This window comes from Caretta caretta, chromosome 11, assembly GCF_965140235.1.
Source record: "Caretta caretta isolate rCarCar2 chromosome 11, rCarCar1.hap1, whole genome shotgun sequence".
Taxonomy (NCBI): domain Eukaryota; kingdom Metazoa; phylum Chordata; order Testudines; family Cheloniidae; genus Caretta; species Caretta caretta.
Window position 1 is genome coordinate 13,015,809 of NC_134216.1, and position 23,731 is coordinate 13,039,539.

A 23,731-nucleotide genomic window follows, 5' to 3' on the forward strand; every position below is an offset into this window, starting at 1 on the left:
AAGACTTCTATTGACTTCAACAAGAGTCAAATCAAGCCCTTACAAACTAGTGATTAACAGACCATAGATCAGATCCTCTGCTGGGGTAAATCAGCACTGCTATATGTGGAACAATACTGATTTCCACCACTTTAGCATCTGTGCATTCAAGGACGGGTATTTCCAGGCAGACAATGGGTGCTCTCAATGCATCCATGTAATTGCACATGCTTAATTTTGAAAACTTTGCCTTCAATATGCACGTTTAATACAGAGAACTTCTAAAAATATAATTTCTGAAAGGACGTCTAGTGTCGTGATGGGATAGTCACAAAAGATTGCATTTGAAACTTGAAAAGACAAGTAGAACCTGACTCCAAACAAAATGCATTAGCCTGAAAAGCCTAATACAAGAAAGAATCCTGACAGCACAGAGAAATGCCATGTAGCTGTTTGCAGAAAGCACTGCGACTTAGGATTTCAGGGTTCTTTTCAACTGATTAACACCAGTTTTTGGAAGGAGTTAAATAGGATCCTCCTACTTTCGTAACAAGGCCAAGTAAGAGGAAACAGTATGTAGACTTCAAAAAGAAGAAGCCACTGCTAGTCTCCACACTGTAAGTGTCCTTGAAGCAACAGCCTATCTTTCCTGCGATAAACCCTACCTTCACCAGAAGAATGAAATATTTCTACGCATATAAAGATATTGCTGTGATTTCTACGGTGGAGCCAATTTCTTCATAAATGCACCATGGAAATGGGACTTTTTAAATGGTTTTGAACTATCCATCTTGAAATCAGAAATGCAGATTTCAGTGGAAAACTAACCTCTTATGAGGTTTTTGAAAACCGTATATTCAGCTTGTTGAACGGTGTAATTGGGTTTAAACGTCCACAGTTCTTGACATAAGAGCCACCTGTATCTCTGCTTTTAAACACAACTATTTTAGAGCTGGAGCCTGACAATCCTTCCTTGCACAAGTACTTCTAGCTCAACTAACCAGGACAGAGGTTATGGTGTTCACTACCCAACTCCTTGTCTGGAACACAGATAGCCCCTCATGTGAGCTTCAGATGGATGCTGGGCCATAGAAACAATATCTAACTGAGGAGGAGAGTATGAAAAAAATACACCAGCTTTGGGACAGAACATGGTTTTCAAACTTTTTAGGCTGTGTACCTCTTTCCAAATAATGGAGTCTACCGCATACCCCCATCTGAGATAGACAGAAGTGACGCATGGGAGAAGGGCGGATGTGGGGTCAGTGACCTCCCCCCGCCAAGATTTCTGTCTTCCATTTAGCAAAAGCTTCCAGAAGTCACTGAACTGTGAGGCAGAGGAATGATTTTTGTGGACAAGCGGCAACGCCATGCGGTGGAGCTCGGGGTGGGAGCCCCACCTCCACCCCCTGAATCACCTCAGCAGGCCACCCAGCCTGTCTGGGGTGGAGGGGACACAACCAAAAATTGTAACTCCAAGGAGGGCCCAGCTCTTTGCCATTCACCCCCCCAAAGTTCCTCCGTGCCCCCCTTTGGGGGGCATGCCCCACCATTCAAAAATGGTTCTGAGTCTCACAGTGGCTGTAGTTTTAATTGAAAGGAGGTCAAACATTGATTAGATTGCCAAGTCTAACTACATAAAATGCATTGTCCACCATTACATGAATTTTCTGGCGTACCCCCTGAAGACAGCTCGTGTAGCCCTAGGAGTATGCGTACCCCAGTTTGAAAACCTCTGGGATAAAATACAACGCTGCTAAACAGTTGCCAGTTCCCCATCTCTCCACACCCCACATCCCCCCACATAAAACGTTTGTCTAGGTAAATACTTGGTCTGCCAGAGCCCGGATTCTATGACCTCAGGACATGCTGCACAGTTCAGTTGCTTTCCCAGGCAGGGGGGAGATTGGGGGAATTACAGTGCAAAAGGCTGGGGGAAGTCTTTTTCTTACACGTGTGACTTTTGTGCATGCCCTGTCTTATAACTATTGAATTTGTATTTTATGTCGACTTTTCGAATTGGCCAGGATTTTAAAGACAGCTGCAAGCTAATGCATTTAAATGAACAATTCTTGTGCGCAACCTTTTCTGGTATTTCTAATACCTCTTCTTTTTTTCCAAATGCTATGGGCATTAATAATCACTTTTCTATTAGTTGGGATAGTTGTTTGTGTTTCTTAAGCCTTTAATTTCAATCCACTGCTTCAGTGGCACATTAGGGTTTCTCTGAAAACAAAGAGCTGAAAAACTGCACAAAATCAACTACTCCTAAGCTCCTCCCCAGTCAGCGCCTCCTCCACACGGGCTCCGGCTCCTCTCCGCTTCCTTAATGGCTCAGACACTATTTTGTCTCCAAACCACCTCATCTCTTTTCCCCAAGTGCTGCTCCTACGCCTCCACCCTCATAAGGAAACATTTAGTCCACTATGGGCAAATGTATAACCCCACAGCTGATCTGTAGAGTTTGTATTGTCCACTTGGCCACATAGGCTTTTTCCTCTTGAGTTTAAATATTCCCTTGCTTGTAGACGAGACGTGTTAGCTATGGCATTTTTTGTGTTTCATTCTTTCTGTTTTGGTCATTGTTCCCATGACAGCACCTCAGGACAGCAGAGAGATTTCAGACTGTGTCAGAGATGGCTCCATACATGAGGAGGAAATCATTAGCCTCCTCATTAGCATTTCCCTGTTCAAACACGACAGGACTTGTCTGTACTCTTCGATGTATTGCTGTCGATGAGTGACAACAAGCCTGATCATACTGAGAGGAATGAAATTATATGCCTACAACTCTGCTTTTCCATGCCACCCTCCTTCTTAGTGGGATCATCTCATTTACTTTAGAGTCTGGAAGAAAAGGACTAAAGGCGTCCTTGCAGTAACAATCATTTTTACCTGACCAAAAATATAAAGGAGGCCAATGGTCCCTCCAACTTGACCACCGAGGACAGTAGAAATCATGGAATAGACTCCTCCGCTTCCGATGCTGCACCGCTCACAAACCCCAATTCCAGATAAGACAGTTACCAGGGCAACCACGACAACAAAGGACACCAGAAACATGCCCATTAAAATGCCAGTGTTTCCCTGTAATGGAGAAACAAAGACATTGAAGAACACAAGGAAAATTATTCAGAGTGGGAAAAAAAACCCATCACCTTCTGAGATTCCAGTTAACTATAACACAGTGTGTCAATTCATTGTAGGTTATTTTATATTCAGATTAAATAAAACACGCACTTCTCATCTGTAAATTGAGCAACCACAGAAATGTATGTTAATTGTAAAATTCTTGAAACATGTTCAGGTCTCTGAGGTTTAAGGGCCGTCCTTTTGTGGTATGTATGTGCAGTGCCTAGCACAATGGGCTCTTAATCCATAACTAAGGTTCCTAGATGCCACCGTAGTACAAATAATAATAATAAATAATAATAATATTTATCCCCACTGGTTCTTTCTAGGCAATTCTACCCTTATCAACGAGTGAGTGAGGGTCTCTCCAAATGAGCCCTACTTTGTATAAATTCCTGAATGCATCATGTTATCCCACTGATCCCTCGACCTGAGATTTAACACACCAGGGTGTTATCAAGGGCAGATGACTACTCAGCTAAAGTTTCACAGTTACAACTGCCTTGTAACCATGAATAATCTACCACAAGGAAAAAAGAGGGTAGGGGGGAAGAAATATTTTGATTGTTACAAATACTGGGTCAGATAAACACAAAACAAAAAACCTTAGCACCCAACAAGTCTGGAAATAAAAGTCTGGATTTTCAAACAGCTCGTTTCTTAGGCCCCTAAATGATCGGATTTTCAAAAGGGTTCGGAACCCAGCAGCTCTGATTGAGATCAAATGCTTCTGAAAATCTAAGCCACTGAGAACTACTACATTGCGAACACCCAAATCAATGAACTACAAAAACCGAAGGAAAGACTAAATATACAAGAGAAAAAATAAACACATTATAAGTAATTGCTTGCTGGTTATTATCTGGACTATACACTGTCTCGTGTGACGCAATATCTCAGTCCACACCCATGTGCTCCTCCAGCTTTCCACAGATGATTGGGACAGTCCTGCTTTCAAGCAGTCCTGTTCAGTGGCCTGCAACATGGAAATTGGCTCGCCTCTGGTGGTATCACAAGCGGATTTGTGCAACCTGTGACTTTTCATTTCCTGATCTAGAGCAGAGGTCCACAAACAGCTGTCTTGGCATATGGCGCTGGCTCGTCCTCTCATTCCCAGCTCTAAGCTGCATTAACAGACCTACCTGAAATCCCTTTTCCATGTATCCAACCACTGTAGCTGTGTTATGAGATGGCAAATGGGCGAGCAGGTCATCTGTGTTAGAATCCCAGAACCCTTCGGCCCACAGGCTTACAAGGAAACCCAATTCTTCCCAGAAACATGTAATGCTCTTGCCACCATGTGCCATGGAGCCTTTGGTGACTGCAGCAGGTAAGTCAGCTTGTGTGCCTTGATAGCCATGGAACTAGGCCACACATAGCCCAGGGCCTCCCACCATCTACAGCTTTAAGGGACAGCCTACCTTGTGTGCCTTCAGTTTGAAGCGTGCCACATTTGGTGGGCTATTCTATTCAAGTCAGGATTCCAAAAGTGAAATAGAATTAGAGACCGTTCAGTGCCTTCAGGGAGTCCCGGCATCAAATGCTTCTCCTGTGATCCCTGTTCTCACCGTCTTATGCTTGTTCTTCATGCTGCAGAAATCTCTTTTCCAGGGTCAAGAGTGTCTCTTTATGTTCCCGCTGAACTTCCCCAACTAGTGTAACTCGCTGATCTCTGAATCTCAGTCACTTCCCCTAAAAACTCATCCAGGACCCAATGCCAATGCAAAGAGGATTGGAAACCTCTCCCTACCCGTGCCTCCCCCCCCAGCAGTGCCCCATTACTACAGTAAGATTTTGCATAATTTCTCTCTGCTGCTGGCTGCCAACTGCCTCTCTCCATTTCAGTGGCTCTTGTATCTGAGGACATGCTGGCCTCTGGCACCGTTTTGTTTCTTATCAGCAACAGACGGCTGCCACTTCTATTTTGTGCTGGTCTAAGTCCCAGATCTTTTTGTTGGTGGTGGTTTTTTTTTTTTTGGTTTTTTTTAAAGAGAAATGTATCCAGGATGTTGCTATCATTGTGAAATCCTATTTTGATTCAATATCCTGCTGTTTTAGATGTTGATTTTATTGGATCAGTGGAAAATGAAGCCAGGGCTCATAATGAATGCAGCTGCTAGCTGGGTCTACATCACATGAACCCTTATAATCTAGTTTTGTTTTGTTTTTAGAAAAAGGAACAATTGTTTCTTTGCCTCAATTATGTATAGTCAAGTTAAGACAGTACAGAAAACTTGCATTTTTTAAAAAAACACATTGAAATACTTTCAACAGTTTTTTTTTAAATTGGTAGGAGGAGGGATGGTAGTTCTTGCCCAGTGCTTGTGGTAATGGACAGTCCATTTGGATCTACAGAAGAAACAGTCAATAACACAGACCCTAAAAACCAGAATTCATTCTTGCAGTGCTTCATGGGAAGGAACGCCACACCCAGGGATAAGAGTAGAATGCAGAGCGGGAGAGAAAAATGGAACACTGAAGCTTATTTACACGTGCGTGACAGAACATGCTACAGTTGAGAGTAAAAGGCCCAGTGTATCATTAGCATTATTATCTAATACTTCAATGTGGGCCCAAAGATCTGCAGTAAGGATCAGGGTGTCTCTGTACTGGGTGCTGGGCCAGCACAGTATATGAAGACATGACCCCTGCTGTCTTGAAAATTTTACAATCTAAGGCCCCAATCTTGCAATCAGATCCATGCAAGCGAACACCTGTGCTTGTGTGAAGCCTCATTGACTTTAAGACCTAATACCGTTATTTTCAATCACTCCCCATTTCCCTTTTAAAAATCCTCTATTTGATGTTTTACTTTATTTATTGACTGTGCCACCAGTAACTTTCTATTAAATAGCAAAGTGACGGGTGGAGGGAATATGACAGTGTTGATGAAGGGCTTATGGAAACCTTTCTGACATCTCAGTTGAAATTAACGTGGGAAAGGGAAGTAAATGATGAAAAAACTCACCTATTATGTCTGGCTAATGAGTATCAGTACAGGGCCCTGGGTAATCCAATTGGGAATGAGGATCTTTCTGATGATGTCACACCTGCGCTGCCAATGGACTATCAGATTTCATGAGGCAAGGATTGGGCCTGGATGATTCGTGGAGAGACCTCCAAGGAAAATCATGGCAGCTGAAGGAAGTTACATTGGTGATTCAGTGGGCGGCACTCAACTTTCTGAGTCAGTAATGAACTAATCCCTTACGTGGAACTAAGGGAGGGGGATTTCTGGACGTACAGTCTTGAATGAAGGCCTGGACCCTTTTGGTCATTGTAGACCCCAGGGCAATTCTCACAAGAGTATTGTTCCCAACAGCCAATGAGGGAACTACACTGGGCCTAGCCAGGGCTGGGAACCTCAGTACCCGTTGAACCAATATGCCAAATTTAGATTATATAATCAGGAAATGAGTTAAAGTAGTTATGCAAGGGAACTGAAGGCACTCAGAACCTGGCAGGACTGGGTTCAATGGGCATGGGTTCAACGTTTCCCCTGCAGATTCAATTGGATACGGTCATATCTACACTTCCTGCTATAAACCCTTGTGAAGTAATGCTATGTGCCTTTGAACAACTGCTTCATTTCCTCCCAGTAGTGGCAACAGGATTCATCGATATCTCCTTATTATGGGCCTGAGTCACCTCTCAGACTGCGTATCTTCGTTGATATTGTTCCAAATATACCCTGGTGCCATGGGAGATCAGAACCTGGCCCTGAATTTCTCTCCCTGTAAAAACACACAGATCCCTACCCTTTCAGAAGAAAGGAACTATATCAAATGCTAGATGTTAAGTGTTTCTTCTTGGACCTTTAAGAACAGCTGGGCTCATGACATTAAGTCCAGGCTTCAGCTCCAACAGTCCCTCAGGAAGCTTTGGTTTTCCTACATGGAAGCTGCAGGGACCAGCACAATTTTCTGAGCCAGGCTGGATCCTGAGCTGCAGTATCAGGCTACTCTTAAAGCCACGACACTGGGATATACTCTACCCTTGAGCCAAGCACAGGACTCTCCTGGATATCAAGGAGAACATTGCACAATCCAGGGCCTTTTATTCAGAACAGCAGGATCTCCATTTAAAACTGCCATGTTAGAAATACGATTGTTTCAGTGCTGCTTGGAGGAGGAAAGTGGAGGATGCGTAACCATGGCAATACATTTTACCTGGAAAGTTATATTTGGATACACCATTACACACGGACTTCCCTATAAATTGTCAGGTTTGATTGGCATTTGCAGAACAGCACATTACAGAGAAAACGGCCCCAGCCGCGATGTATTTTTAGACACAGTCATTTACATTTTCAGAAGAGCAAGAAGAAAAACCAAGAGCTTTAACTGATTCACGAAGCACAAAATCAAACGTAATTGTGGTGGGGGAGAGAATAACCTACCACTTAACCGATAATGTTACCCAGTTTGTCCTTCACTCACCACTAGCCATCCAGTCCTCAGAAAAAGAACCACTCCAAAAATGTTGATCATGCAAGAAGTAAAGACACCATCCCAGGTTCCAAAGAGCACTGGCTCCCAGACGAATAGCTGTATCTTCCACCAGGGTTTGGTCTGTGTTTGCGATACCTAGAGAAAAGTAAAACCTTCAGTTACCTCCATGCTGTCGTCTGGCTGATTGAAGAAGTAGCACAGTGGCCTGCCAAGACTCCTACAACAGGGTGCTCTGTGCATGGCTACTACAGCGTCCCTTTACCTGACATTACCCACAAAGAGCAGTATATCAACGGAAAGAGGAAACCCTGAGAGGTGGGACAGGACCATGAGGGTCCACAGACCCCAGCAATGCCATGAAACTATTGCAGGCTCCACAACGTGGATGCAGAAAGCACCACTATTAGGTTCTTAATCTGCTTTCTCTGTCACATAGAACTCAGTCAAACAAGTAACACCACACTGAAGCATAAAAAAAACAGTCTCTACTGTACAGAAGGCAGGGCCACAACATCTCAATCGATCTGGCACAGGACGCTAGATGTAAAAGCTATACAGTCAGTTTTTTATCAGGCACAAAAAGATACATTACAGGAGATGCCAAATCAGCAGGTTCCCCATTAATGGAGTCATAGTGGAGTGTACTTGGGCTCTCCTCAGGTTCCCACCCCTCAGCTGTTCTTTTTAGGTGACAAATCTGAGGAACTAGCCCAGACTGAGGTATCAATAGAGGCGGTTTCAGAACAAATTGATAGATTAAATAGTAATAAGTCACCAGGACCAGATGGCATAGGCTCAAGAGTTCCAAAGGAATTCAAGTATGAAATTGCAGAGCTACTCACTGTGGTATGTAAACTAATGCTTAAATCAGTCTCTATACCAGAAGACTGACAGATAATGTGATGCCAATTTTTTTTTAAAAGGCTCCAGAGGAGATACTGGCAACTGCAAGCCAGTAAGCCTAACTTGAGGCAAATTGGTTGAAACTATAGCAAAGAACAGAATTATCAGATACACAGATGAACATGATATGTTGGGGAAGACTCAACACAGGCACAGGACCACGACCAAGTAAAGGGAAATCATGCCTCACTGATCTATTAGAATACTCTGAGGATTTCAACACACACCTGAAGAATGGTGATCCAGTGCATACAGTGCACTTGGTCTTTCAGAAAGCCTTAGACAAAGTCCTCACCAAAGGCTCTTAGGCAAAGTAAGGAGTCATGGGATAAGAGGGAAGGTCCTCTCATGGATCAGTAGCTGGGTAAAAGGCAGGAAACAAAGGGTAGGAATAAATGGTCAGTTTTCACAGTGGAGAGTGGAAATAGCAGGGTCACTCAAGGATCTGTACTGGGACCAGCGCTGTTCAACATATTCATAAATATTCTGAAAAAGGGCATAAAACGAGGAGGTGGCAAGGTTTTCAGATGGAAGGCATGAGATGCGCTGGTTGGAAGGCATGAGATGCGCTGTCCTGAGGTTGGGAGATCCACGACCACCACTCCCAAGAGGAGAAGGCGGGTGGTGGTGGTCGGGGACTCGCTCCTCCGGGGGACTGAGTCATCTATCTGCCGCCCTGACCGGGAAAACCGAGAAGTCTGCTGCTTGCCGGGGGCTAAGATTCGCGATGTGACGGAGAGACTGCCGAGACTCATCAAGCCCTCGGATCGCTACCCCTTCCTGCTTCTCCACGTGGGCACCAATGATACTGCCAAGAATGACCTTGAGCGGATCACTGCGGACTATGTGGCTCTAGGAAGAAGGATAAAGGAGTTGGAGGTGCAAGTGGTGTTCTCGTCCATCCTCCCCGTGGAAGGAAAAGGCCTAGGTAGGGAGCGTCGAATCGTGGAAGTCAACGAATGGCTACACAGATGGTGTCGGAGAGAAGGCTTTGGATTCTTCGACCATGGGATGGTGTTCCAAGAAGGAGTGCTAGGCAGAGACGGGCTCCACTTAACGAAGAGAGGGAAGAGCATCTTCGCGAGCAGGCTGGCTAACCTAGTGAGGAGGGCTTTAAACTAGGTTCACCGGGGGAAGGAGACCAAAGCCCTGAGGTAAGTGGGAAAGCGGGATACCGGGAGGAAGCACAGGCAGGAATGTCTGTGAGGGGAGGGCTCCTGCCTCATACTGGGAATGAGGGGCGATCAACAGGTTATCTCAAGTGCTTATATACAAATGCACAAAGCCTTGGAAACAAGCAGGGAGAACTGGAGGTCCTGGTGACGTCAAGGAACTATGACGTGATTGGAATAACAGAGACTTGGTGGGATAACTCACATGACTGGAGTACTGTCATGGATGGTTATAAACTGTTCAGGAAGGACAGGCAGGGCAGAAAAGGTGGGGGAGTAGCACTGTATGTAAGGGAGCAGTATGACTGCTCAGAGCTCCGGTACGAAACTGCAGAAAAACCTGAGTGTCTCTGGATTAAGTTTAGAAGTGTGTGCAACAAGAGTGATGTAGTGGTGGGAGTCTGCTATAGACCACCGGACCAGGGGGATGAGGTAGATGAGGCTTTCTTCCGGCAGCTCACGGAAGCTACTGGATCGCATGCCCTGATTCTCATGGGTGACTTTAATTTTCCTGATATCTGCTGGGAGAGCAATACAGCGGTGCATAGACAATCCAGGAAGTTTTTGGAAAGCGTAGGGGACAATTTCCTGGCGCAAGTGCTCGAGGAGCCAACTAGGGGGGGCGCTTTTCTTGACCTGCTGCTCACAAACCGGGTAGAATTAGTGGGGGAAGCAAAAGTGGATGGGAATCTGGGGGGCAGTGACCATGAGTTGGTTGAGTTCAGGATCCTGACACAGGGAAGAAAGGTAAGCAGCACGATACGGACCCTGGACTTCAGGAAAGCAGACTTCGACTCCCTCAGGGAACGGATGGCCAGGATCCCCTGGGGGACTAACTTGAAGGGGAAAGGAGTCCAGGAGAGCTGGCTGTATTTCAAGGAATCCCTGTTGAGGTTACAGGGACAAACCATCCCGATGAGTCGAAAGAATAGTAAATATGGCAGGCGACCAGCTTGGCTTAATGGTGAAATCTTAGCGGATCTTAAACATAAAAAAGAAGCTTACAAGAAGTGGAAGGTTGGACATATGACCAGGGAAGAGTATAAAAATATTGCTAGGGCATGTAGGAATGTTATCAGGAGGGCCAAATCGCACCTGGAGCTGCAGCTAGCCAGAGATGTCAAGAGTAACAAGAAGGGTTTCTTCAGGTATGTTGGCAACAAGAAGAAAGCCAAGGAATGTGTGGGCCCCTTAATGAATGAAGGAGGCAAACTAGTGACAGAGGATGTGGAAAAAGCTAATGTACTCAATGCTTTTTTTGCCTCTGTTTTCACTAACAAGGTCAGCTCCCAGACTGCTACGCTGGGCATCACAAAATGGGGAAGAGATGGCCAGCCCTCTGTGGAGATAGAGGTGGTTAGGGACTTTTTAGAAAAGCTGGACGTGCACAAGTCCATGGGGCCGGACGAGTTGCATCCGAGAGTGCTGAAGGAACTGGCGGCTGTGATTGCAGAGCCATTGGCCATTATCTTTCAAAACTCGTGGCGAACCGGGGAAGTCCCGGATGACTGGAAAAAGGCTAATGTAGTGCCAATCTTTAAAAAAGGGAAGAAGGAGGATCCTGGGAACTACAGGCCAGTCAGCCTCACTTCAGTCCCTGGAAAAATCATGGAGCAGGTCCTCAAAGAATCAATCCTGAAGCACTTGCATGAGAGGAAAGTGATCAGGAACAGCCAGCATGGATTCACCAAGGGAAGGTCATGCCTGACTAATCTAATCGCCTTTTATGATGAGATTACTGGTTCTGTGGATGAAGGGAAAGCAATGGATGTATTGTTTCTTGACTTTAGCAAAGCTTTTGACACGGTCTCCCACAGTATTCTTGTCAGCAAGTTAAGGAAGTATGGGCTGGATGAATGCACTACAAGGTGGGTAGAAAGCTGGCTAGATTGTCGGGCTCAACGGGTAGTGATCAATGGCTCCATGTCTAGTTGGCAGCCGGTATCAAGTGGAGTGCCCCAAGGGTCGGTCCTGGCGCCGGTTTTGTTCAATATCTTCATAAATGATCTGGAGGATGGTGTGGATTGCACTCTCAGCAAATTTGCGGATGATACTAAACTGGGAGGAGTGGTAGATACACTGGAGGGGAGGGATAGGATACAGAAGGACCTAGACAAATTGGAGGATTGGGCGAAAAGAAATCTGATGAGGTTCAATAAGGATAAGTGCAGGGTCCTGCACTTAGGACGGAAGAACCCAATGCACAGCTACAGACTAGGGACCGAATGGCTAGGCAGCAGTTCTGCGGAAAAGGACCTAGGGGTGACAGTGGACGAGAAGCTGGATATGAGTCAGCAGTGTGCCCTTGTTGCCAAGAAGGCCAATGGCATTTTGGGATGTATAAGTAGGGGCATAGCGAGCAGATCGAGGGACGTGATCGTTCCCCTCTATTCGACATTGGTGAGGCCTCATCTGGAGTACTGTGTCCAGTTTATGGCCCCACACTTCAAGAAGGATGTGGATAAATTGGAGAGAGTCCAGCGAAGGGCAACAAAAATGATTAGGGGTCTGGAACATATGAGTTATGAGGAGAGGCTGAGGGAGCTGGGATTGTTTAGCCTGCAGAAGAGAAGAATGAGGGGGGATTTGATAGCTGTTTTCAACTACCTGAAAGGGGGTTCCAAAGAGGATGGCTCTAGACTGTTCTCAATGGTATCAGATGACAGAACGAGGAGTAATGGTCTCAAGTTACAGTGGGGGAGGTTTAGATTGGATATTAGGAAAAACTTTTTCACTATGAGGGTGGTGAAACACTGGAATGCGTTACCTAGGGAGGTGGTGGAATCTCCTTCCTTAGAGGTTTTTAAGGTCAGGCTTGACAAAGCCCTGGCTGGGATGATTTAACTGGGAATTGGTCCTGCTTTGAGCAGGGGGTTGGACTAGATGACCTTCTGGGGTCCCTTCCAACCCTTATATTCTATGATTCTATGATTCTATGATACAAAATTCTCAAGATAGTTGAGTCCAAAGCAGACTGTGAAGTTACAAACGGATCTCACAAAACTGGGTGACTGGGGAACAAATGGCCGATGAAATTCAGCATTGATAAGAGAAAAGTAATGCATATTGGAAAACAATCCCAACTATACATACAAAATGATGGGGTCAAAATTAGCTGTTACCACTAAAGAGGTCATTGTGGGCAGTTCTCTGAAAACATCTGAACAACAGAAAATAATGCCACTATATAAATTCCTGGTACACCAATACCTTGAATTTACATGCAGTTCTGCCCCATCTCAAAAATACACATTAGCATTGGAAAAAAGTACAGAGAAGGGCAACAAAAGTGATAAAGCGTATGGAGCAGCCTCCATAAGAGGAGAGATTAAAAAGACTAGGTGTGCCCATTTTAGAAAAGAGACAATTAAGAGGGGATATGATACAGGGCTATAAAATCATGACTGGTGTGGAGAAAGTGAATAAGAAAGTGTTATTTACCTTTTCACATAACACAAGAACCAGGGGTCACCAATGAAATTAATAGGCTGCAGGTTTAAAACAAACAAAAGGCAGTATTTCTTCACACAACGCACAGTCAACCTGTGGAACTCATTGCCAGGGCACTTTATAACTGGGTTCAAAAGTATAGAAGTATAACTGGGTTCAAAAAAAGAATTAGATAAGTTCATGGAGGATAGGTCCATCAATGGCTATTAGCCAACATAGTCAGGGCTGCAACTCCATGCTCTTGGTGTTCCTAACTCTCCAACTGCTAGAAGCTGGGAGTGAATGACAGGGGATGGATCACTCAATAACTGCCCTGTTCTGTTCATTCCGTCTGAAGCATCTGGCACCAGCCACCCCCGGAAGACAGGTGTCATAAATATAAAGGGAAGGGTAAACCCCTTTGAAATCCCTCCTGGCCAGGGGAAAGCTCCTCTCACCTGTAAAGGGTTAAGAAGCTAAAGGTAACCTCGCTGGCACCTGACCAAAATGACCAATGAGGAGACAAGATACTTTCAAAAGCTGGGAGGAGGGAGAGAAACAAAGGGTCTGTGTCTGTCTGTATGCTGGGTCTTTGCCGGGGATAGACCAGGAATGGAATCTTAGAACTTTTAGTAAGTAATCTAGCTAGGTATGTGTTAGATTATGATTTCTTTAAATGGCTGAGAAAAGAATTGTGCTAAATAGAATAACTATTTCTGTCTGTGTATCTTTTTTGTAACTTAAGGTTTTGCCTAGAGGGGTTCTCTATGTTTTTGAATCTAATTACCCTGTAAGATATTTACCATCCTGATTTTACAGGGGGGATTTCTTTATTTCTATTTACTTCTATTTTTTATTAAAAGTCTTCTTGTAAAAAACTGAATGCTTTTTCATTGTTCTCAGATCCAAGGGTTTGGGTCTGTGGTCACCTATGCAAATTGGTGAGGCTTTTTATCCAACATTTCCCAGGAAAGGGGGGGGTGCAAGTGTTGGGAGGATTGTTCATTGTTCTTAAGATCCAAGGGTCTGGGTCTGTAGTCACCTAGGCAAATTGGTGAGGCTTTTTACCAAACCTTGTCCAGGAAGTGGGGTGCAAGGTTTTGGGAAGTATTTTGGGGGGAAGGACGCGTCCAAACAGCTCTTCCCCAGTAACCAGTATTAGTTTGGTGGTGGTAGCGACCAGTCCAAGGACAACGGGTGGAATATTTTGTACCTTGGGGAAGTTTTGACCTAAGCTGGTAAAGCTAAGCTTAGGAGGTTTTTCATGCAGGTCCCCACATCTGTACCCAAGAGTTCAGAGTGGGGGAGGAACCTTGACAACAGGATAGTGGGCTAGATGGACCATCGTTGTGCCGCAGTTTGGCCATTCTTATGTGCTCATGACTAAAGGCTGGGAAGTGCTCTGGGTTGACACATCCTGCTTCAGCAAAGGACATGTCCACCACCTTGGAACACTTCTGCTACAGCATATGCAGTTTACATGGTGAGGAGCTGGAGGGTGGGTGGGGAAGGAATGTAATGCCTGGGCAGAATATGGAGTGATGCTAATTCAGCTTCTGCATAGTTAAGTGTGGCTCTCCTCTGAAAAGTGCCTCTATAGAAAAGGCATCAGAGGGTTCCATGATTATTTTCTTCCAGTGACTATCCAATGTTTCCTGTTTACAAGTTCAAAGATGTTTTTTCTAACTGCCAGCCCTGCAAACTCAGCCTGGGTTTCTGAAAGACAAGGTGGGGTCTTTCTTTCTCATGGTTCAGCACCAGTACTAAAGGTTCCACAAGCCAAATTAACTCTTTGGTGACACCTATGCAGCCCCAACATTTTCGCTGGATTTGCATACACGTAAGTGGTGGGAACTTAGTAAGCAATTCTGCTGAAGCTTCACAAGAAGAAAGAGAATCCAGCTCACTCACAGTCATAGAGTTTAAGGCCAGAGGGGACCACCAGATCATCTAGTCTGACCTCCTGTATACCACAGGCCACCGCCAGCAGCCAGCGCCCACACACTAAACCCAACAACCAAAATTAGACTGAAGTATTACAGCCCACAGGAAACTAGACTATTATGTGACATCGGCAGAGAATAGGAGGGATAGGGTGCACCAGTGCTCAAGGCCCCCACAATGGCAGGGAATCTACTCTCTCTGCGTTGGCCCTGCAGAGCTAACAGTACAAACTTGTTTTTTGTCATTACTGTAAGCAGATACCTAGCTTAGGCTGTTATTTAAGTGAATGTTACTGGCTGGTTAGCTCTCTTGACAAATAAGGGCACTTATTTAGGCGCCTAAATGTGCACTTAGAAGCCTAACATTAGGTTTTGGAAACCTCAGCCAAGGCCCGTACAGTCATAATGGAAGACTAGTATTAAGCATGGGTTTGCTTCCTGGCATGCTGTATCTTCAGGCATATACAGCATAACCACTATCAGCTCCATGATATAGACTCATGCTGAACTGCAGATAACAGAATAACTTTAACACTAAAATGTTCATTTTTAACAGTTTCAGGTGTGTAAAATGCTTTAACCCACTCTCAAGTACAATACACAGCATTCCAGGGTACAGAGTAACTGGGTCCTACATAGGAAAGCCATCAAGTGAGCAAATTTATCTGGATTTTTTTTTTTACAGGAATGGGAAATAAACAACATTTAAAAGATTTTACTAATGATTCTGTTATTGCTATTTGTTGGTGATTCGGTAAGTGGTGCTGTTCTCTCTGACATGGTTACAGAACCAGGCCCCCCGTATGACGGCAAGGGTTCCTACATCATTAGAGATGCGGTCTTTCAGATGAGATGCAAAACTAAACATGCAATCGACAACATGCAATCATCAAGGCACTTTTCTGTGTGAGCTAGTTAACCCCTGTATCCTAGCCAAATTCTCAGTCAGGTACCTCAGTTGTCCAAGCTGTTTCAATGAGACTCAGTTCATCCTCCTTCAAATTATGGACCATCATGGGTGGTGGTAGAATCTTTTAAAAAAATGGCCTACAGGCAACCAGACAGCAGCAATTTTCCAAATGTTACCAGAGCTGCCCTCGGAAAGAGCCGTCTGAGACGGATTCCCCAAGGAAGGGTTCTGTGCTGTACTGTGAACCATTCACCACACACAGTTGTGCTCTAAGCAGAAGTTTGCAGTGGCTCTTCTGCATGGCCTCAGAGGCAGGGAGTAGGGCCCCGGTCCATTCCTTCAGCTTTTTAAAACAAAAAACACAAAACCATCCCCTTTTGGTACCAGCATGACTAGAATCTCATAGCGGACAAAGCCAAGAGTTAAAGTTTGGGGAAGGTGACTATACCCTATACCGCTCTCTGGAAAAGACAGGCCCTTCCTTGCCTGACATCCAGACAAGATGTTCATCCAAGGAGTTTCATAGAGCTTTCTTGGACCAGATGCTGCAGAGGCTACTTTTGACTGGAGGAAACGTAAGACCTTGAGAAAGGGTGACCATCATGCAACTCTGATGGATCTCACTAGTGTAATAAGGTATCCATCATGTTCAAGGCCTAAGAAGGAATGAAAACCTTTCTTACTGGAACACATGTGATTTTGACATAACCTGATTAATTGCAGATATTTGTTATGTCAGTCTGTTCACCTGCCAGTTCACGATGACATCACAAGGGGCTGAAGATGGAACACAAGAGATCAGTGGCTTGGGGAGAAGGGGCCTTTTCAACATACCTGTTGTGCTTCCTCATGGAACAGCTCTTGCACATGCATGTCACTTCTCAGGCCAGCGGCGCTATTCAGCACAAACATTTTATCTTTTATGTTAGAGCTGTATATCCAACGTGCAGTCATAATGCCAATCACAAGTCTGGGGGGCAGAGTAGGTGGTCAGCTATTCTCCCCAGACAAATTCCTGTAACACTGGGATCTCCACAGACGAGGATTCATGGTTTTGTTACTCCTAGTCAGAAGGGATGGGGAAGAAAAAGAAAGACCAACCTACTGTAATTTTCTAATTCTGCAGAAGACAAAGAAGCCCAAATCTGCCATTTAAGCAGCACCATCCTTTCAAACCATACCCTTATAACGACACCAGCATGTGAAATATAGGAGCTGCCTCTAATAAGGCATCTTGATAGAGCATGTTTAGTATGAAGACAAGAAAACAAATTCCTGACCCTGGGGAAAAATTAGTGGACCCACTGGCAGCCAAGCTCCCCTCACCCTCCATCCCACCTCCTCCTTCTCCCCGGAACGCGCCACGTCCCTGCTCCTCCGCCTACCTTCCAGCACTACCCGCCCGGCCGCTGCCAAACAGCTGTTTGGCAGCATCAGCACGCTCCAGGAGGGACGGGGGAGAAGCGGGAATGCGGTGCGCTCAGGGGAGGAGGTGGGGAAGAGGCAGGGCCGGGGCAGGGATTTGGGGAAGGAGTTGGAATAGGGGCAGGGACTTTGGGGAAGGGGTTGTAATGGTGGAGGGACAGGGGTGGGAAGGAATGGGTCAGGGGCGGGGCCTCTTGGAAGGGGTTGAGTGGGGGTGGGGCCAGGCAAAGAGCGGGGGTCGAGCACCCAGGGGAAAGAGGGGAAGTTGGTGCCTATGATTTGTACCATACCTCAAGGCAAGGTATGCCAGGCGTGTCACAGAACAGATAGCTTGACAGGTCCCTGCCCCAAACAGCTTACAATCAAAACAGAAGTGTGCACTAACAGATGAGAGTTAGGAGCAGAGGATGGGAAGGGACTACCTGGGTCATCGAGTCCAGTCCCTGGCTATCACAGGCAACCCTGTCATATAATCCCATTCAGAAACATATCAAGCTCCATCTTAAAACTAGTTAGTGTTCTTACCCACACTACTTCAATTGGCAAACTATTCCAGAACCTCACTCCTCTGTTGCTTAGAAATCTAATTTCCAACCTAAATTTATTCATGATCAGTTTATACCCATTCATTCTTGTGCAACATTGTCCTTTATCTTAGATAGCTCTTCCCTTTCCCCAGTGTTTATCCCCTGATGTATTTATAGAGACCAATCTCAGCTGGGGCAAAGGACTTAACAACAGCATAAGGATTGAACGATGATGTTTAGCGTATATTCTGATAGTTATTAAATTTGACAATGGAAACTTTTTTGTTCCTTTGGGTTTCTAACATCACTATTAATTACACTTCATGGTAATGGGACTTAACAAATACACACACAAAGAATCAATCATCATTATAAAATCCATGTTTACTTATTTGTATTTGAGTAGTGCCTAGAGACCCCAACTGAGATCGGCAATCCACTGCGCTAGGCGCTGTACAAACACATAGGGAGAGACAGTTTCTGTCCCCAGGAACATACAGTCTAAACAGAGAAAGGACGATTATTGTCCTCAGCTTGCAGGAACAGTGGGACAGAGAAATTAAGGGAATTGCCCAAGGTCACATAAAACATCGGGAGGCGAGCTGGGACTTAAATCCAGATCGCTCATGTCCCGGCCCCACAAGGGCCTTACCCACAAGACCATCCTTCCTTAACCAGCCTTCCTTTCTAATTCTGCCTTTGCCTTAAAACATAACATTGCGAGCACACTAGTATAGAAGCGACGTCTGTGTTCCCCAGTAGTCGCACTGATGATCCTCCTTTGTAGCATTTCTGCTGTGCCTGGTACATTGGACAGCACAGGAGGTGTTTCTTTACCCTGTGCATTTGTCCTCTTAAGCAGCAGTGAAGCAGTTAAGAGTTCATTGATTCCCTGCTGCTCATTCCCTGCTTTGAAGCAAAAAAGAAAGAAAAAAAGATCCTTGACAATATCACAATCGGCTGCTGTTTTAGGGCGGTTGGGGCTTCAAGCAGGGAAGCAGCAGCAGGAGCAGATGAACCCTTAAGTTACAAAGATTGTGTTTTTATGCAAATAGCCCCAATGATGAAACTAGAGGGAGGAGAATACAGGACATGCAGGCTTTTAGATAAAATATTTTTCAAAGCGTTCCACAAGGCATCAGACTGCTCTTTAATGGGAAGAGATTTTATTTAGTAAAGGTTCCACTGTGATCACCAAAATTCATTTAATTTATGGAAGATACACCTGGAAGTAAAAATTGAGCATCGCTGTCCTTGTTCATTTTACGGTGTTCATTTCTAAGACCCATGCGCTTGTTGGACACACATAGGTAAAGCGTTCCTAGCAGCAAAAGTACATTTGCAAGAGTACATTTTCAGCAAGTTTGGAATATCAAGAAGTAATCATTCATTTACCATATCTTCCACAGGCAAATGTAAAGATCTTTTACATAGTAAGGCCCCAGTCATGAAATTTATCACTTGCAGGTGAACTGTGCTATAGGTTTCAGGACTGGGGTGCAACCTTGCCAGGATATTTTGCCCTCCTACTTTTTAAATCCTCCAACAGACTTGCTTCCTTCTTCTAATCACTCTGGTCTCTGCAAATCCCTGCTCTCTTTTCTACTCCCCAATCCCTCTGCTTGTCTATTACTAACTTCTCTCGCTCCCTGCACACAGTCTCACCCCTGTTGGTCTGAGTGCTTTCTCCTCTGCAGCTACTGCTGTATTCAACAGCCTCTCTAATTTTTCTCCCTTTCCTATAACTTAATTCTACAATGATTTGTACACATACATAAATCACAAATATTTGCATTTATTTAGCATTGCAAAGCAATTTGGGATACTGTTTTATGTAGGACACTGTGCAAGATACATAAATGAAAAGAAAATAAATATTTTGCTCTGATTTTGCAAAGACTTACACACGCTTAACTTTGTACAATGTGAGTCATCCCACTGAAGTCGACAGAATTTCTTACAGTATGTAAGATAAATAAACACACTTCTTTGCGAGATCAGGGTCTGAGATTGTAGTCTTTGGGGCAGGGACCTTCTTCTTGTTATGTGTGTGTATATAGGTGCCTAGCTCAATAATACCACCACAAAATATCCACCTAGGTTAGAACATAAGAATGGCAATACTGGTTCAGACCAATGGTCTATCTACCCCAGTATCCTGTCTAACAGCAGTGGCCAATGCCAGATGCTTCAAAGAGAATGAATAGGACAATCATCAAGTGACCCATCTCCTGTCATTTGGTCTCAGTATCTGGCAGCCAGAGGCTTTGAGACACCCAGAGCATGGGGCTGCATCCCTGACCATTTTAACTAATAGCCACTGATTGATAAATTCTTGGACAATAGATCTAATTCTTTTTTTAATCTAGTTATAGTTTTGACCTTCACAACATCCTCTGGCAATGAGTTCCACAGGTTGACTGCATACTGTGTGAAGAAATACTTCTTTTTGTTTCTTTTAAACCTGCTGCCTATTAATTTCATTGGGTGACCCCTGGTTCTATCTAGCATTTGCCACACTATGGCTGAAGCATGTTAGGCTACATACACCATTCAAAAATTAGTCAGCTAGAATAATAATTCCTTTCCCCAAATATAAAATTAGGGCCTAATTCAAATCTTGATTGATAGTCACTTCCCCAGCACTAAATAAATCAGTGAAATGTAACCAATGACCACGTATCTGTTTCCCCATGGCTTTCATGGCTAAGAGCAAAACAAGAGCTTTTGGGGAAATATGTCCATTGCAGTTTTAAGGAAAAATAATTATGTAGGATTGATTTTTTGTTTGCTTTTATGGTGATAAGTAATTTGGAAGTGGAGATACTTTCATATTTAATTATAAAGGCTTATTCTGGAAGATGAAAATTACAGGCTTTAGTGTGCATTCTGCAACTCAAACTGCCTTTGTACCTTTTCAAAGGTTTCAGAGTAGCAGCCGTGTTAGTCTGTATCCGCAAAAAGAAAAGGAGGACTGTGGCACCTTAGAGACTAACACATTTATTTGAGCATAAGCTTTCGTGAGCTACTCACGAAAGCTTATGCTCAAATAAATGTGTTAGTCTCTAAGGTGCCACAAGTCCTCCTTTTCTTTTTACCTTTTCAAACTAAGACTATTTCATTAATAGTCACATTAAAGAAGCTTCTCAGCCAAAATCACTACTCTAAGCTACTCAACAGATGGCTGATTTTAAAGAAAAGAGGTTAATATATTTCCAACCGCAATTGTGTGTGGTCCAATGACCTCTGAAGGGGCTCCCTTCCTGTTACAGGAGTTACTTTCAAGGCTTGTTTTGTGACAGGACCCAACAGCCTAGAGTACTTTGTTTTCAATAAATCCCCTAAACCCTCATCATGGTCAAGTTTTTAAAAACACTTAATTTTGGGGACACCAAGGAAAAATGAATTAAAGATAAATCAAATGGCAGTCAGCACAATAAACTTAAATAGCACACTCAGGAACGTTTGAATATATACAAATACAACAATGTTCTCCAGGTAATGTAATATCCAAGCTAATTTTGTCGCTCTTCTATATTTTGAAAACAATAGTAACAGAGTATTACATATTAAGGACAAACCTTTACTCACTCTTGTAGTATATCAATTTTACAGCCTGACCTGTCTTCTATTTAAAGTTGTTTATAAGGTCCCCACCACCTTAGGTAACTAAACACTGTTACACTTATGCTGTAAATGACCACCTATAATGACAAAACAAGAACAAATCCCACTGGAAGGATTTATATAATAAAATAAATCACAGAAGTAAATGACATTTGCCACCATTGCATTGTTCACTCTGGCTGTATGTCCTCTCTCTTTCTCTGACACCCTGTCTGTCCTATTTATACCAGGGGTTCTCAAACTGGGGATCAGGACCACTCAGGGGGTTGCGAGGTTATTACATGGAGGGGTCGTGAACTGCCAGCCTCCACCCCAAACCCCGCTTTGCCCCCAGCATTTATAATGGTGTTAAATATATAAAATAGTGTTTTTAATGTATAATGGGGGGTTGCACTCAGAGGCTTGTTATGTGAAAGGGGTCACCAGTACAAAGGTTTCAGAACCACTGATTTAGACTATAAGGGCCTGTCTGAAGTGAGCTGTAGCTCACGAAAGCTCATGCTCAAATAAATTGGTTAGTCTCTAAGGTGCCACAAGTACTCCTTTTCTTTTTGCGAATACAGACTAACACGGCTGTTCCTCTGAAATCTGTTTATACAGAGGCCAGCACAACAGGGTCCTGGTCTCATCTGCCCTTAGGCACTACTATCATGAATATTACCGTATAAATAAAACACTGAAGTGAACGAAAACATTCTTGATGAGAGAGCTCTCACCTCTTTGACAACCTACAGAAAATACAGCCACCCACCTCTTATCATTAACTGTTCTTTTTATTGTTTTTTAATCACAAAAAAAAGATGTTCAAGGAAGCTCACAGACGGGACAGCTATTCCTTCCAAGATTTACCAGCATACAGACTAGATCTCGGTAGCCTCTTTGAAGAAAGAAAAGGACGACTTGTGGCACCTTAGAGACTAACCAATTTATCTGAGCATAAGCTTTCCTGAGCTTCAGCTCACTTCATCGGATGCATTCAGTGGAAGTGAAAGCTCATGCTCAAATAAATTGGTTAGTCTCTAAGGTGCCACGAGTCCTCCTTTTCTCTTTGCGAATACAGACTCTGAAACCTGTCTTTGAAGAAAGTCGCTTAACCAGCCACAGACATCACCTTGCACCGCTCACAAGCCTGCTCGGGGGCCCTGAAGTGCACGTTCTCCGAAGCTGGGCTCGCCGGTCATTTCATCCCCAGACCCCTCCCAGCCACCCGAGCCGTGCTGGGCAGGTGCGTGCGCCGGGCAGGGTGAGGTGGAACTTCTGAGCTGACGAGTCCTAGAAAGGCCCAGGAAGGAGGCCGAGCCCTGCCCACCTTCAAGCTGGGAGCCGCAGTTTCCTGGATCCGGGAGGCACCTGCAGCGCCCTGCCCCCGCCTTCGGCTGCTTGTGAAGATCCTGCACCTGAGTCTCCCTTTCCTCTCCTGCCTGTCATTCTTGCCCCCCCCCCCCCCCGCCTGCTTTGCCCTCGGAGGGGGGCAGGTAGCAGCAGCCGGGCCCCTGGTTCTCTGCTCAGTCAGGGGCAGTTTCCGAGCAGCCCGTTTACAGGGTGAGTGAAAAGAAACCAGAAGTTGTTTGCCCTGGAGGAAGCAGCAACCCCCTGCACGGCAGCCCCCGGTGCTCGCTCCGCGCCTGGGGTCCAGCCCACACGCCCCGCCCCGCCACCAGCCCGTTAGCCGGCCCTGGGCTCACATACCCCCACGCAGCAGCTGCTGGCTCTGCTCACCTGGCCCCCCTGGCTGGGGCAGGGTTCACGCCCCGCTCCCCCTGACTCTGGCTGGGGGCCTCCCCCAGGTTTGCCTTACCCTGGGGTGGGGCTGCGCCTCCCCTCTGCCCCGGCCGGGCCGGGCGGTGCGTTCTGCTGCGATCCGGGACCGGGGAGGCGAGCCTCCAGCCAGCACTGCCCTGCCCGCGCTCTCCTGGGCCGGGCACTCAGTGCCACGTGGGCCTGGGCCTGGCCCTGCTGGGGCTGCGGCGGCGGGACGTGGGGGTGGCCTCTCCCCAGGCAGGGACGCTCCCTGCTCCTTTGCACGGGAGCCGGAGAGCGCAACCCTAGAGCCTCCTCTCGCCATCCAGCCGCAGTCACCCTCCGTGCCCCCGACCACAGCTAAAGGCCAGCACCCCCTTCCCCAGCATGGGGCTGGTTGTTGCTCCCGTGCTGTGCTAGGCAGCCTAAAGGGGACACAGACAACAGGGCTTCCCCAGAGAGGTCACTTGCCTCTAGAAAGCAGGATGGGGGG

The 23,731-nt window shown here is 45.3% G+C and overlaps 1 protein-coding gene across 5 annotated transcripts in view; it reads right to left on the reverse strand.

Moving 5' to 3' along the window:
* SLC12A8 (solute carrier family 12 member 8) overlaps positions 1-23,420 on the reverse strand; it is a 99,279-nt gene extending 75,859 nt beyond the window's left edge. For 3 of the 5 annotated variants that reach the window (XM_075117752.1, XM_075117753.1, XM_048868895.2), the window contains exons 1-4: positions 23,297-23,420; positions 16,754-16,982; positions 7,551-7,697; positions 2,875-3,066 (exon numbers count right to left, since the gene is read on the reverse strand). In XM_075117752.1, coding sequence (XP_074973853.1) covers positions 2,875-3,066; positions 7,551-7,697; positions 16,754-16,873 — 459 coding nt within the window. In that variant the 5' untranslated portion in view covers positions 16,874-16,982; positions 23,297-23,420. Of the gene's footprint in view, positions 1-2,874; positions 3,067-7,550; positions 7,698-8,692; positions 8,784-16,753; positions 16,983-23,217 lie in introns of those variants that run through there. The other 2 variants (XM_048868893.2, XM_048868897.2) reach the window with 2 other exon arrangements.
* Positions 23,421-23,731: the final 311 nt, after the last annotated feature.